Source organism: Prenolepis imparis, unplaced genomic scaffold (genome assembly GCF_030444845.1).
Source record: "Prenolepis imparis isolate NDT839.2.m4 unplaced genomic scaffold, iyPreImpa1.0 SCAF_5, whole genome shotgun sequence".
NCBI classification, from domain to species: domain Eukaryota; kingdom Metazoa; phylum Arthropoda; class Insecta; order Hymenoptera; family Formicidae; genus Prenolepis; species Prenolepis imparis.
Window position 1 is genome coordinate 9996395 of NW_028141163.1, and position 16892 is coordinate 10013286.

General features: G+C 34.5%; 1 protein-coding gene across 21 annotated transcripts in view; it reads right to left on the minus strand.

Annotated features, from left to right (window-relative positions):
• LOC145936300 (CUGBP Elav-like family member 1-A) overlaps positions 1-16892 on the minus strand; it is a 384349-nt gene that overhangs the window by 208584 nt on the left and 158873 nt on the right. Inside the window, exons 1-2 of one of the 21 annotated variants that reach the window (XM_083038383.1) lie at positions 12205-12375; positions 11194-11364 (exon numbers count right to left, since the gene is read on the minus strand). The exons of the other annotated variants lie outside the window; for them this stretch is intronic. Of the exons in view, the coding sequence (XP_082894509.1) occupies positions 11194-11330 (137 nt within the window). The 5' untranslated portion in view covers positions 11331-11364; positions 12205-12375. Of the gene's footprint in view, positions 1-11193; positions 11365-12204; positions 12376-16892 lie in introns of those variants that run through there. 21 annotated transcript variants of the gene reach the window in all.

Here is a 16892-nt window from a genome sequence, read left to right on the forward strand (position 1 = left end):
TACATAATTAATCAAATGTGCTTGTTGCATATTAACTTTGTGTTTTCTCACTTTCAATTTTTGGAGAACAAAAACATTTTAATTTTACATTTGATTTAATAAATAAAACGTAGCTGTTTTAAGCGGCTAATAAAAGGTATAAAACATAAACTTTTCATTACTAGTTCAAATCTAGAAATATAGATATTTTTATAAAGCATAAATCGTGTGCGCAACTTGTCGCGTTGCTATATGAAATCTATAATTAATTATAAACTTCAGTTCGAGAATCATTTCATTAAAGATTCGAAGGAGGTTGCTCCCCGAGGAGAGCGCATAATTTTGGAGTTTATTTTGGCTCGTCGACGTGGAAACGCGATTTCGCTACCCGTTACATCGAGATTCGTATCGCTCGCGGCTATGTACCTCGATATTGGAGAGGGTTCGACGTCCTCGGCCCTTAACTATTCCCAAACTCCATCGAAAACTTCGGACACGTAATTCCTCGCTGTGAAAGTCGCGCGCGTACATATGTACAGTTTATAATTTTCCTCAGATACCTCCAATCCCTTATTCCGTGTAACATTAGAGGCTTTAAAGTCTCTCATAAAATTGAAAACATAATGCAAATTCTACTCGAACAGAGATAAAAAATTCTCCTCAATCGATTTTTCGACGAGTGCATGAATAGTAGCAGCTCTCTGCATTCAAAAAGTTATCATTTTAGTCTCACTTCTTGGAATCTCTTTCTCTCTTGTAATTTATTTTTATTATAATTCTATTTTTATTATATTTACATTGATTATTATAATTCTCTCACATAATTCAGATAAGAAATTATTTAAAATTAAAAAAAATTAAAAATTAAATGAATTAAATTAAATTAAAAATTAAAAATGATTTAAAATTTGAAATTTATCTTTGCACATACGATTCGTGCAGTGAAGAAAACAGGTACAATGCTAATCTATAGATTCGGACGTGCTTCTAATGCATAAATTAACGATTAAATTTCTCGAATACGTCGATCGGGCACGGAAGGGTCGTTGAAATTCTGCGTGCGCGTTGTCCGATAATTAAGAAAAATCGCCCGGGGGGTAAGCAGCGTGCGTCGCGTCGCTTCCTCTTCGATATTGTCAAAGTTACTCGATCCCGGGGAAGGGTGTTCGAGACTACTGGCTGCGTGTTTTGGCGCACGGGACGCGTATGTTCTTTCATTAGCTGCAGGAAATTAAGCGAGAACGACCACGGTAGCCCCTCGGTACCGCGCGATCCCCCCCTCACTCTCTATCTCTCTTGCTCTCTCCCTCGAGAGAGATTCTGGAAGCGCGTCATAGCACGATGAAGGGCGAGGGATAATCGGCGTGAGGTCGAATTTCGAAAATTTCGTCGTTTCACGGTCGTTGCACGACGCCCCCGAGAGGTGAAAATGACAGCCGGGCTTTCCCTTTTGAGTGGCGCGGTTATTTTTTTTTTTTATACCTGTCACGCGATACCCCCGCCCTTTTTTTGCACCATCGCGCAACCCTCCTGCGCTCGCTACGCGAGCACATTCTACCGCTCTAAAGCGTCTCATCGGTGACGAGGGTGAATGCAGGAATGGAGGCACGAGAGAAGTAAAAGGGGTCAAATTTGCATAATTGTTTTCAGTTTACAGAGGTGCCTTGCGTTAATGAAGAAAAATACGGTGGGCCGCTATATACGCGATGCAGTAAAGCGCCGCGATTCTTCCACCATTGCGAATGTATATTTCGGTCATTCATTCTCCTCCCTCCTCCCGCCCTTTTCTCTTTCTGTCTTTATATCTCTATCTTTTTTTTACATTCGGATTAATTTACCCGGGCTTAATTTACCGTTGAAATAAAATCGCTACAATCTAATCTGGAAAAACGAAATAACACAGAATAGCCAATGATATCGTGAATAAATTAATGTAATCCTAAAAGTACTAATTATAATTTTATTTAAAAAATAACAGATTCACGTTTGTTGCGATATGAATATAAATATCAAATAAAATACCATTATAATATATACCTATATGCTCTAAATTCTGTTAATTAATTCGCCCTTGCAATCATCCTGATATAACATGATCAGAGCTGAACGTATATCATTATGCATCTCGACACGCGAGAAATTTGATCGTCTAGTTACGAGTTGAAAAACGTCGATCGTAACTGTACTATTCCGGACGAATTTGGGCGAAAGTTGATGGAGTAAGTTCGAGCGGATATCACAGGGAAAGACTAATCTTCCAGGCGAATCACGAAGAGCATTGACCCGCGGGCTCGCGCAGAAACATCAAAAATCGAAAACGCTTATCGATTTTGCCGTTCTAACGGCAGACAGAAACACGACGTGGGTGATCGCACACGTTTCAAACCCTCGAGCAGTTAGGCCAGTCACGTGTAGTGTCCGCTGATACGAGCGCTGCATACAAAAGTTTTTCGACCTCTACTTTCCGAGCCGTGCATCCATCCTCGTCTCTCGACCATCCAAGTATATATGTATATGTACGTATACATATATACACATCCAAGCTTACGTATAGTCTCATATATATATTTAAAGTTATTGTCAACGCGTATATTATACATATACAAGGTTCTAAATAAGTGCGAATTTTAAGAGATGATTCTTTGTCGAAAATTAAGGGGAGTCTTTCATATAAACATATACTCTTATATCCTTTTCTGAGAAATTACACTCTTTGAAGGGAGAGGTGAAAATTAGTTTTAATTTTTTTTCAAATTTTATTTTTGTTCCATTTTTTCCAACATAATTTTATTTTGCTTGCTTTTTTTACTCTAAAATTCAACTTCTCGTAACCTATACCATTTAGTTCTGCATGATAATGTATTTAAATTTTTTTCTTGAAAATTATTGATTTTGCTAAATAAAGTAAAAAAAAAATAAAAAAGAAATTAAGCTTTCTAAGCATATTTTTACATGATCACATTCTGACCCGTTAAAAAGTTCTAATAAAAAATTGAATAGGGATTGCTAGTTTTATCTCCATAACGAAACAGGATTAAAAAATATTAATAAGTATCCTTTTTATTAATAGTAGAAAGTGTTCACTAAAAAATTTGTAATTTAAAAAAAAACCTAATTTTTATCTCCCCTTTGGAAGAGTAACTCCTCAAGAATATAGGAGCATATTTTTATATGAAAAACCCCCTTTAATTTTTAACAAAAAATCATCAAAATTTTTCGCACTTATTTAGAATCACTCTATATATACATCTATACTTTTTACAACTATTAACACGCATCTATTTACCCTAACACGTCTACAGTAACATCCCCCGGACCGGTACACTTCGAGTTTTCAGATGCTACGCATCTGCAGAGAAGATAACTTTTACACCCATACTTGTTCCATACTGACACACACATTTATACGATATTTCCGCGCGTTATATAACGTCGTATCCCCCTATACGCCGCTTCCCACGCATCATATTTTCACCTAAACTTTCTCTCGTACATACATACGTACATATGTACAATTACTCTCGCTATATCTACATTTACGCCTGTACATAAAGCTATCCTTACGCGCCGGAACCACATAGCTCTTCTCTCTCAACCCTCTCATATACACCACGACGTGCCTCCGTTCTCTCTCTCGGCAATGGCAGCCGCTCTGACACCGAAAAACAAGGAAAAACTCCGTGAGAAGCGGTCGGAGGGACACGTACGTTCGTGTGTGGTACCCTCTCTTGCGAACAACAACAACACTCCAATGAGAAGGAGATACTCGGCTCGTCTCTCTGTAGCAGCTCCGAACCCACGTCGGACGCCATGCCACGTGGATACGTCTAATTCGTTTCACGTGTCTCGCCGTGTCTTGGGCGTGTAAAGAAAACATTTTCTCCCCCTCCTCGCGAAATAATTTCATCACGATCTACTCGGGCTTTTACGAGACGTAAAATACGAGATATTCAAGTCAGCCTTTCCTTCTCTCTTTCTTTCTCTCTTCGCTATTTCCTTCCGTCTAATCAACCTGATAAATTGAAGCTTGCAAATGATCCGCCTTGAAGATTCCATTAATTGCGCGAATACACAAAGAAAGAGAGAGAGATCGAGCGCGACTGAGCCTCATTGGTGAACTAATTGCGAGGCAAAAAGATGAAGATGAAAAGAAGATAAAATAAGAAATTAAACGAAGAAACGCGGGCAGGAAGAGAACATTATGCGGTATACTTGATCGAACGGTTGTTTACTTCGCTCGACGAAGTCACCGATGAATAAACATGGGCTCTATTATTTGTAATAGTAGAATTTAACATACCCTAACGAGACGCTTCTCTGTCCTTTGGGAAAGAAAAAACGAACGGGATAATGATCTCGCTCGAGATGAAATAGAAGTGCAATATTTTTTTTTTTTTTTTTTTTTGCAATAACTGAGTTAATAATGAGCGAGAATGCGGTTTTTTCAAGATCAAGAGCCAAGAAAAGGGAACGTCTTACGTTAAATGATCAAATATTCAATGAGCGAGATTGTCTTACTGGTGTTACTTGTATAGGATTATCAAAGCTTTTCACTTTTGAATGATACATTATTCAAATAAAATTCCATTCTGTTCTCAAACAGGAAGAAATTAATTAAAAGCAATCTTATCTTTTTTTATACTTCGATACAAAGGCGCGAATCTATTTCTTGCTCAACAGAATAATTTTATTATCAATAAACATGTCGTCATTCTTATCTTATTAATTATCGAATAATTAAAGAGCCCAGATTGTTATTCTAGATTTGAGCGTTATCAATTCTACGCATTACTATAAACAATATTAACCGAGATAAAATATTTTGAAAAAATAAAAGTACAATGAACATGTACTGATCAAAGATTCAGTAATCATTGATAAGATGTGATAGGCGGTTTTCAATTACCGATTCCGTAAATGAGGCAGAATTTCTGTTGAGCTTCGCATTCGATCTGTCTCTGGTCAATCGTCGATACAGACTCGCTAGTCTTCGTTAATTAAATTGACTTAAATTCAAACTTTCGATTCATAAGGTATTTTTTTTATAATTGTAATTTTAAGTCTGATTTGTAATAATCAGCAGAATGAATTACGGATTCAATATAATTGACATCAAATTTAATTATTAAATTTTATTTTCAATTTTTATACAAGATTTTTTAAATATATAAACTAATTGCTTCTTTTGTAATGTGTAATGAAAGATTAATAATAATAAGTTTGGGAAAATTTGTTGAAATAAATTGCAATTAATATATCTATTTACAAATTTCTGTTTTCTTTATGAAAACTAGAAGAATATATGTGGATCTTTGAGTTTTAATTACATTGATCGAGCTTTGAGAGAGGAAGATGACCCAGAAATTTTATGAACGACTACATCTAGTTGATAATAAACTGCGGTGACCCACTGCGAAATATAGTTTGACGAATATCCCGAAGAGATGAAGCCGACGCAAAACAGAGATAGCTTACTACATACGAAATTGTCCTTTCCGTAGCCGTTCTCGTTTCATCTAACCGCATGAGACAGCCATCCCCGCATTTCCGTTTCCCTAATTAAGAAAACTCGCCGTCGTTCTCCCAGTACTTCGGTATGACGATGTCGTTCGCCTCCTCGCGATAAACTTTGATGGCTATTAAAGCATCTTAGAACATCTTAATCCGCGTCGACAAGAAAGTTTGGCGATCATGTTCGAAAATTTGTTTCCGTGCGCAGAACTGATTACGGCTTTAATTATAATGTTCAATATGCGTATATAATCTTAAGAATATTAAAATGTCACCTTTTTATTGCGTATAGTATCAATTAGTTTTAAATATTCTTTACTACTAGAATGGAGAAAAGTTTTGCACAATTACATTATCAATAATAAATATTGTAATTAAGTTCTTCAATTTGTGTAAAGAAAAATATTAATTTCATATTTTTTAGAGAAGCTGTCATTAAAAATTAACTACGGCATATTATATATTGTCTATTAAAAAGAACTCTTCAAACTCTCTGTATAGTTTAATAATTGAACGTAGTTGTTATATAAAAATCTACTAGCGTTGCAATAAATTCCTCATTGCATGATTGCCTCTGCGAGCAGGATATATTCTGCACAATCACGTATATGACCCTTCGGTATTACTCCCCATCACATTATCATGATATTAATTGTTCCGACGCGTTCTGTAACACGAACACGCGGAATTAATTTCAGAGGTTGCTTGAATATTTTTGTAGCGTGTGGGCATCCAATTAGTGTTAGGTACGCTCTGATGCCGTCGTAGTAATTATCCCGTAATTGATACGCTGCGCGCGGATCAAAAACGAAAAAAAAAAAAAAAAAAATGTCTCAAATTAAGAAATGCCGGCGTGCTCATTCGAGATAACTGGAAATTATTCTCGAATCAGCCGTTTTGCCAGCCCCCTCTCGGCTCTCCCCAAATGTATGCATAACGTTTAGGGTGAATTCGTCATAAAGTTAATGTTTTGAACCCTAATCTGACTGAAAATGTTTCTTATGGAATATATAATTCGGCGATAATTTAAGTGACGAATTATATCATACATTGTCTTTTGTATTTAAACAAAAATTCTTTATATCTTTTAGGAAATTATAGAGAATTTTTAAGTAATTTACTCTCTAAATGGATAAAAATAAATGTATATCTTTATATTAATAGAAAATATATAGTTATTCATGACTTATTGTCAGTATGATATAAATTTTATATAGCACGCATTTTTTAATTACAATTATAGAAAATTTTTATAACATATTATATTAGATAAATTATTTTTAATTATTACTCAATACATATTACAGAGATACGAAACGCACGTTATCGAAAAATTACTCACAGACTCAATGGTAGATTTTCATTACGTGGAAGCACAAGCTTTTGATAATTCCATTTCGCAATTCCTTTCTACGATTTCATCATCGCAATGAGAGATAGCGGTGCAAAAAGCTTCATTAGACATTCCGTGCGCGAGGACGCGATCGTATGTTGCAAAAGACACCGTACGGTACGGTTATAGTACGTGGCCGCGCGTTTATCGCCGATAATTAATCGCGGAAGAGCCGCCGAATCAAAGGAATCAAAGGAACGAGTCGATTCGGCACGAGCGTGGATTATACGAGGGGCACGAATTTAATTTCCTCCCTCTGTCTGCCAATATACCGAAGGGATTTGTAAGCGAACTAATTATTTTGCGAGCCATCCGCCGAGTGGATCGGCTAGATGAAGAAAAAGATAATAAAACGAAAAATAGAAGCATAGAAACTAAAGAAAAGTCGCGAAGAGTATGTAACTCTTTGTTCTTTGTTAAAAATTATTAAATATATATATTTAAAAAATTTTAATATAGCAACTTATTCTTTAATATAATAATATATCACGGATTCTATACAATTTCTGAAATATTTATAAATTGAAAAATTTATTTCAACATTATTGACTCATGACAAATTTTGTAATGTTGTAATTAATATTAAATTTACATACATTAACATTTATCATATTTTATAATAAATACAAAATTAAATTATTCAAAACAAAATTAAATTAAATTAAATTTTAATTGTGTGACATGATTTATTATAATAAATTATTTATTTCTCTTCCTCGCACCATCTTTTTTCAGAATGTGTAAAACGTCGAGCTTAAAATGTTAACAATTTGCGCATTTATTATTTCATATTTCAAATTAATATATATAAAACTTCTTTTTCGGAAATTTAATTATGATTTTATCTCATTGGTGTTTCCGAGAGAAGTGCAACGTTGCAAATTTCCTGGATGCGGCCCTGTTAGAAACGGATGGACGATCGAGCCGCGCAATAAGCGAAAGTTATTTTGCCGCTGCAAGCTCGCGAGAGGGAAGAGGGGCTCGCGATAAGCGGTTATCGGAGTGTAATTCAATTACTGGATCTTCACAGTGCCCCAAGCACTATTGTCCCGTTTTTCCCCCTTCCATCCCCCGACCCCTCCACCATCGGAACGAGCCTGAACCGACTTCGCTACCCTCACACCCTCGCTGCCGTATAGGCGCTGATTCGTTATCACCCTTTACCCGCCGCGACACAATGGCGTTAAACAGGAGATAACCAAACTGATATTGTGGGTCTACCCTCGAGTTCATCGCGATGATGACAACTTCGTTAACGTGGCACGGGAAAGAAAGAGAAAACTGTAGGAAAGAGAAAACCGCTCACGTGTTCTTGATTAATTAATCGATTAAATTCGCGGATGCTTCAGCGTCTTCAATGGAAACGCGTTGTCGATGTTCTCGGACTAATTAATGGGAAGTAAAATCTTGTGAGGCTTATTACATAATGATATATAGTTATCGTGTACCCGGATATTGGATAATTATTGAATACAAGATGGCTGAATTACATGGATTATCAATAGACTATATATCGGTTATACATCAGGATCTTACAATGCCATTTTTGTTTTAAATTCACATTATGAAATCTTTGGTTAATTTTGTTCAGCAAAATTTTAGCAATAATCTTATCATAGATTGATTGACAAATAAAGAATTTTTAGAAATATAGTATTAAATAAGTATTTCATATGGATTCATAAAATATTTCATATGGATTTCTTTGCATTTTAAGACAAATTTAAGTTTATCGAGAAATTTAAATTTAATATGTATAATAAAATCATTTTATGAATTTTGACATTTCAAAAAGAAATTTTTTTAAAAATTTCAGTTAATTATTAAAGTAGTAAACAAAAAAGTTCTTTGTTACTATTATGTTCTCTCTCTCCCTCTTTCTTTCTCTCGTTCTTTATATTTTATTTTGCTCCATTTCGTTCTCCTTTCTTCTTTAAACAACACAATAATGCTAACTGGAAAATAATCAAACTGATAGGTGCCTGCAGACTTGACAGCTTAGCGTTGCAACCGTCTGCTACCGTCGCAACTTCGTTAATGCAAGCGAGTTTCGGAGAAGAAGAGAGTCGAGAATGGAATACAGAAAGACAGTGAAATGTCGAGCAGAACTCGATGATGCGAAACTCTTTAACGACTCTTGCTCATGACTTCTCCTTCACTAAAGGTGTGTAAGAAAGGACGGAACATTTAGGTACAACCAATGTTACATTGATATTCTTTGCTCGTCGTTCTTCAAGAAAGGATCAATTCCACGGATCGCAATTGCATAATAAGTGCTTTCATTCTAATACAGTTTACCAAAGAAATAAATGTAGAAATTACAGGAGGTTAAAAGCGTTAAAAATTAAAATATACTCTTTATCGGCAAAATCAATTTTGCTTCTTGCAAATTTGATAATAAAAATTTTACGTTTTGAATCAATTTTACATCCTGAATTAAATAGTTAAGAAATTACAGACTAAGTAATCAATTAAATTTATGTAAAATAGTTTATTGAGTTGTTATAGTTTAATTTGCATTGTTTTAATAAGATGGTCCGTTTATCGTTACGATCAAGTAAAATAAAAATATAAAATATTTTAAATAAAAAATAAAACAAGTAGAAAATAGAAATATCTTTAATCCGAAACTTAGGAGAATTTAATATATATATTAAATTCTTAATTTAATTATATACATTAAATTCTCTTAAATTTTGGATTATATATAACATTTCTATTCAATTAATACAAAATAATAATGAAAAAGTAGAAAATATACGAACAAGATGCATTTTTTTTATGGAAAGTTGCGTAAATATTCACAATATTCATGCAAATGGGAGAAGCAAGTCGATTAAAAATTTGCATTAAAAAAAGATCTCGATGGAAAGATACCGTAGAATTTTCTGCAATGTACTAATTGGCTAAAGGGGCACGATGCTGGGCGGGCAACCAATTAAAAAGAGCTGAGCGCGAGGAAAAAAAGCTGAGCGCGAAAGTTGCCTTTATAATCGATTCTCTCAAACGAACTCGATAAGAGCAGGAAACTTAAGCGAGACTGCCTCCCTTATTAATTATTAATTATTTCATTCGTTTATTGATACATTTTTGCATTAAGTCGTTTATCCTATGTAACCTGCACATATACATACACTTTCTAATAAAATGTATATTTTTCAAAGCGAGAAAATTTATTCCATCGAGAAATTTATTCCATCGAGAAATCTATCAAGAATTAAATGCATTAAAAGCTAAACTATATTATATTAATCTTTTGATTATTTGTATTAAATTAATTATTTATTATTATCTATTTATTTATTTAAATAATTAAAAATAAATTTGTAAACAATTTCCAAACTAACTTGAAAAACATTTCTGCTATACGCATACAAAAAACAGTTTCGAAACCGCTAAGAATAAGACATATACACACATACACACACTTCTACCAATACTATTTTTTGTCATATGATCACCTTTGTCTGATGTATATCACCTTTCCTAAAAGAAAATAAACAACTGTCTTTTCGCACGCAAAGCTAATAGTTCTGGAACAATCGTTCGTTCCAATTATTGGATTTGGTTGAGGCTACATTTTGATTAAGCAAGTCACGATTCGGGAATGATGAAAATTGCTCGCACAATCCGCTACACTTAATCACTCTCAGTGGCAAATAAAAGCAGTTTGAATTGAAATTAAATTGAATAAAAAATCGGAGCGCAAAAAATAAGCAAAGTACATACATACATACATATGAAACCTTTTTCTATCGATTTCTCTCTGCTGTACATTAATATTGCTGTTATGTTCAATTCTATAATCAAGCGGAAATTAAAACGCAAAATACACAAAGCATTATATATTTCTCTCACTATATTTTTTGTTCATTTACGTTATTTCGCATATTTTGCCGTTGTTATTGTTGTATTCCCAATGTAAAATCCAAAATAAAATAAAAATCAATGCGCAAGATACGAAGAGCAACAGTAACTTCCATTCTTATTGATCTATTCATTTTACGGTTTTATTATTGTTTTGATCGAAATTGTAGGATTAAATAACAATTTGATGCGCAAATATATAAGACAGATAATTCTTATCTATTCATTCATTATATTGTTATTATTATTATTATTATTATTCATACATGATATTCAATCGAAAATAAAAGCAATAATTTTTTTTCCTTCTAATTCTATCGTATATACCACAGCTAATCATTGATTGAATTAAAATTTCATAATAATCGAACTGAATCAAAGCGCAGAATCTTTTTTTTATTAATTTAAGAAATTAATAAAAATATGAGTTATCTCTCTCTTACCGTTCCGACGGCATGTTGCTATTATTATTCTGATCCAACTGCATCGTCCCGCTAGAGAACAACTTATAGTCGAGCATAGCCTCCGACTCTGTCATGTTCAACGGTGCGTTCGGCATCTGTACGCAGGATTCGAACATTGATCGTTTCTTCTCGAATTACACAACGAGCGCTCTGCAATCGATATAACAAAAAAAAAATAAAAATAAAAAAAATATCGTCAAACATTTAACACGAACGGCCACCGATAACCGTCATTCGACGCTCGTTTTGCCGACTCATGACGACGAGATTTGAAATTTAAATTTTATTAACTGGCGTACCTCATCGGAGAGATGAGAAGTGTCCTGTTACATTTAATTAAGTCGAATGAAAACGTACTCGATGTGCTATTGACTGAAATTGCGATTTGACGCAAAAAAAAAACTCTTATACGATCGAAGTGAAATATATATATATATATATATATATATATATATATATATATATATATATATATATATATATTAGGAATACTCTAGAACTCAACTCATATAAGAAAAAGATACGCCCGTTTATATTTTTATCTATTAGAATCGAAGCTCGTGATGATTTTCTTATTTATATTACTGTTAATAATAATAGAACTTAGCGTCCTTCAAATATAATTCAAACATATTGCGTGAAATTTCCGTTTGCTTTTAACGATACGATATATCAAATAATATTGACTAAAGAAAGAATAGATAAATGTAAGATAATATAAGCAAGAAACAACGTGCATTTCATATAATTATAAAATATCTTAAAATTTTATTAAACATTCAATAAAATGATAATAAAAAATTTTCTTTCGATTATTGAAATCAAGCTATTTAATAATATTACAATTGAGAATTAATATTGTAGTATATTAATCGTGCAACAATTATTTCAGAAAAATCCTACAATAAACCGAATAAATTTATTACGATATAAGTCTCGATAAGTCGAACGAAACTCAAACATGGAATTCGCGTTTTTTTCCTTACTTACCAAAGGAAATCCGGCACAATCTGAATTACTCAGTACACGTGTACACACAAACAACTCTGAATTACTCAAACTTTGAAAATGGAGATTATCGAACGACCCTAGGAGGAGAATTGATGAAGAACAGACGTGACAAAAGATCAAGGCACGAGTCGCTTGAAAAGTATGCGCACCGACCCGCAGCGCGAGTTCAACTGCGAGCAGTTTGGATTTGTCTGAGAACTAAGGTCGTAGCGCGATGTTATTATGCTTAGTACCGTGTAGAGATCGCGTATGTAAATATAAACGAAAACGTCCTAAATAGCGTGTTCGGCCAGGCTACGATAGAAATTCATCGTCGTAAACAACTTTCCGGTGTTATATAGGGTGTTCTAATATCTCGCTTTTACACGCAAACAGAAAGAGAGTATGATGGAGAAATTAAATGTAATGTTCGGAAAATGTGTTACATGTGTTTATGATCAAAATAATTAACAAATATATAAAATTAAAAAATCTGAAAAAGACAATACTTATTTATTAATTGTCGCCACTTTAAAGAATTTAAAAATAAATATAGTACCGGAGAAATAAAGTAAAGTAAAATCGAATTATTGTAAGCATTTCCACTTGAACATAATTTATCGACGGACGCGCGAAAGTGGAACTGAAATACTCGCAGTTTTTATCGAGGGCGATATCGGATATGCCATCTCGCGCGCGGGAACGTGATAAAAGAATCTCTGAGAAAGATCGGTACGAGTGGGTGGCCATATTCTACTACAAAGGTGAAAGCTGGAAGAGGATGAAGCTTCGGAGGAGGTTCCACGCGTAAACTGATATTCGGAGCACCGAGGCGAGAAAAGCGTAGCCCGAGCTTAAGAGGCACAAAAAAGGCGCTTTCCACCTTCGCGAAGTAAGTAACGTCTCTCGGGCTCGCTCCTTCGGAGAAGATGGGGTGGCGAGCGAGCAAGGAGGGGCTAGGGGATTGGATTCAAGGACTGAAGAGCAAGCGGCAGAACGCGGAAGGATCTTATTTACCGGTGGAAAAAGAGTCAGTTTTTCTCTACGGGGACACATAATCTCTCCCTCCGCCGGATTCGGCACTGTCGTGCGTCATATTTCATCCCCGAATAACCTTGACGCAGCGCGCCCTGTAAGTATATACATATCTCTCTTTCCAATACCTTATTCCGTCTTGTCAAAAAGTATTTTTGATAGACCGAATCTGGATATCTGTCAATGCGACTGTCATCGAAATTACGATTTTCTGTATATACATATATCTTGTACATTTTGTTACCACCATTTTCTCGAATGCAACATCCCGCATAATATATACAAACAATTACACACAGATTTCAAATTGCATCTAAACGAGCTTACGTCTCGCATCCAAAAGAAACACAGAGAAATTTAAATAAAATAAAGATGAAAGAATGAAGAAATTTGAACTAAAACCATGAAGAGCAACATTACATTGTAATCTGCATAAAACATTATATAAGAATATTTATATATAAGAATAATTATCATTTATACGATTATAGTAGCCGAGATATTGGAAAATATAATTAATATTTACACGAACAGCTAAAATATATTGACGTCATCTACATAACTTATGCCTTTTCATCTTGCTACGAGTAATTTCCGTAGTTCGGTATTTCAGCATGCAAAAAGAGAAGAGCAGTGGACTTGAAGGGACTGTACAGGAATAAACTTCAAGGGTTAAAGAGCGAGAGGGCGGAAGTGGGCGACCAAGTATGCAGACGTTTTTTTACTGACGCGTAGCCTCGTCTCTTAGAGACGAACTGGGTCCTGTATGTAATACGACATCCTTGCCTCGCTTCAGTTTTTAGATATTACTTGGCGCACTTGACTTCTTAACTTCTTTCAGAAAAGTTCTTGACGATGCTCGAAAATGGAATAAGAGTGGGATAGTTTTCCACAAGGTAAGGGCAGTTTTCATTACATTACAAAATGAGACGTCATGTTTGGAATGTATGCTCTGGTTTTCGTCGGTCTTCCAGAAATAGATTACCTTAAAATTGATTTCCTTAATAAAATTATTCGGAATGCAATAATAATATACACAATGTCAATAAAACTCTTTCTTTCTCTCTGTATGCTTTGGCAATTTATCGATAAAAGTCAACAAATCGATTATGAACAAAAAATATTTCTAACTTTTTTCTGCGCGTCATTAAAGATATCAATTAAAAATTTTAATTCAGCATTTTTCTTTATAATCGACGAATTACGAATCCTTGTAGATGATAAAGAGAAAAATTCCATATGAAAGTATTTGAAAAATAATAAGCAATTTAAAAATTAAGAAAAGAAAATAAGACAAAGAAAACTGGGAGTTTACTGGTTTGAGAATAGCAGGATATTGTATCCAATGAAGGGAATTTTACAAATTAACGAAAGTCCTTCAGCCGTATAACAAGATGTCCTGGCCAAGCTAATTTAGAATTGCAGCCTTTATATATATATAGCGAGTGTATTTCCCTTCCTTTCATCACTTTTTTTCGCTCTCACATTTTTTTCGTCCGGTTGACTATTTTCCTGTCCACCGTCGCGCTTGTCGCGAGCCAACTTGTTACAAAGGAAGCTACGTCGCCAAAGGGCGAACGTAAAATTGGCTCGGGGAAAAGTTTCGTAGACGCGATACTGTTATGTTAGAAAAGTAAAAGCGCGCGATCTATTAACATTGAATTTTGCGTCGACTTTGCTTAGTGTTATCAACGAATAGAATTTTCTTTCCTTCTATTTCAACGAAAGTTACGACTTCTTGAGGAAAGACAAAAGGTCGATAATAAAATAATTAATGCAGAAACAAAAGAGGCCATAAAAAATCAAAATATAAATTCTATATATAATATATATATATATTATATTGCATTTTCATATCACCGTTTTTCTAATAATGCGAATATCTATTTCTCCCCCCAAAATTAAGCGATATACTCATCATTAAACAAAAATGTAATCAAAAACACACCTACTACTATATTTTATGCTCCTTTCGCAGAATATGATGTATGCAGTACTGCATACACTTATTTAAAAATAAAACAGTGTACAGCAAGAAAGGGACGCACAAAAGACGTGGATAATATAGTTACGCTTTTTTGATTTACGCTCTTACTCTCTACTAGCTATATATTTGCGCACCAGGCACCATAATTAAGTTAGACAGATTGTAAATTTTCAGCAAATTTTCAGGCTAATTATTTATCGCGCTTATATGCGTCGTCGCGCATTCCCTTGGAACATATACATTGTATATGCAGGTACTGATTCATTATAATGAATGAAATTGTAGAATAGTAATTGTTTCGGGGGGATGGGGGGCAACACGCGAACTCGTTATATATATGTTTATCGAGCTATGGTGGACGGTTATATAATTACGGTATGCAATTCAATTGTTACCCCTCGAAATAATGCATCGAGGCCTTAAGTGCCGACGTCATTCGATCGAGCGGGTTGTTTTAATATTCAAGCGTTCCTAGGAACTCACGTCGATGCATTTGCTCGCATGTATCTCATTGCGAGGAATCGTCTGTAAAACAAACGAAAAGGGACAAGGTGCATTTCGATAAAATTTTCCTAGCCTGCGGTACAAACCAGACGACAGTTAGTCATTTCGAATGCGGTGACATGTGAAGCTCAAGCTTATTACAGAAACAGCGGTAAACTGTTGCATAATTACAATGTAATGGGACCTGTACAAAATGTAATGGGACTCTAAGCGAGATCTCGCGAGGTCCTCTTGAAATCAATATTTTGCACAATAATTAATTGTATCTCTCGACGTGTAATATTTATTTTTATTATATTATATTATTATTTTATATTTATTAATTATTTTTTTAAATATAATATTTATTATTAAAATCAGACTAGAATGTCTAATATATATTTTGTTCTCTGATGTGCTAAATTTTTAATTTGTTTTCATTTTAATCATTCTTCAATAAATCCTAGAAATCCATATATTGTCGTACAAAAGTTTTAATAAAATGGTAAGTCTAAATTATATATACAATATATATTAATTGCTACACATAAATGTGTTGAAGCTAAAAATAATTTCAAGATATACATGAAATATTTTAAGATATATTTAAACACTTATTAAACGTGTGACCGTATGATATTATAAATGATTAATATTTCAATACTTCTTGGAACACACGCGCGAAATACTCTGTTACTTGTATGACACACGAGAGAGGATGTCAATACAATTGACGAGGAGCATTGTAAAACTGCGCACAATGCACTTTCGTAAATGTTGCAAATATGTAGAGCCGAGTGAAAGCGAGCGCGATTGAACCGGAACGCTTCATATTTGCGCACGAGCAGATACTGCACGGATATTTCGCACAAAGTACGACGAACGCGAAATAAAAAAAAAAAAGGATGAGGCGTATGCGCCGGGAAAATGCATTCGATTAATTACGACGTGGACGTTTTCGAGTCGTAGAGCAAATAGATCCGTCCCTGGCAGCAGCATTCAGCCCTGGCTCCCAGCACCGGCAAAGCCCCGGTACGTGTAAAGCCGACGAACAATGAATAATATTGCGCCTGTTTGCATTTCATCGCGCTCGCACACATTACTAACGCCCGTCTGAACGCGGGTCCGGTCTTTTCGATAGGGCGAGTCGGCTCGGCCCGGCCCGGCCCGGCCCGGCCTGAGG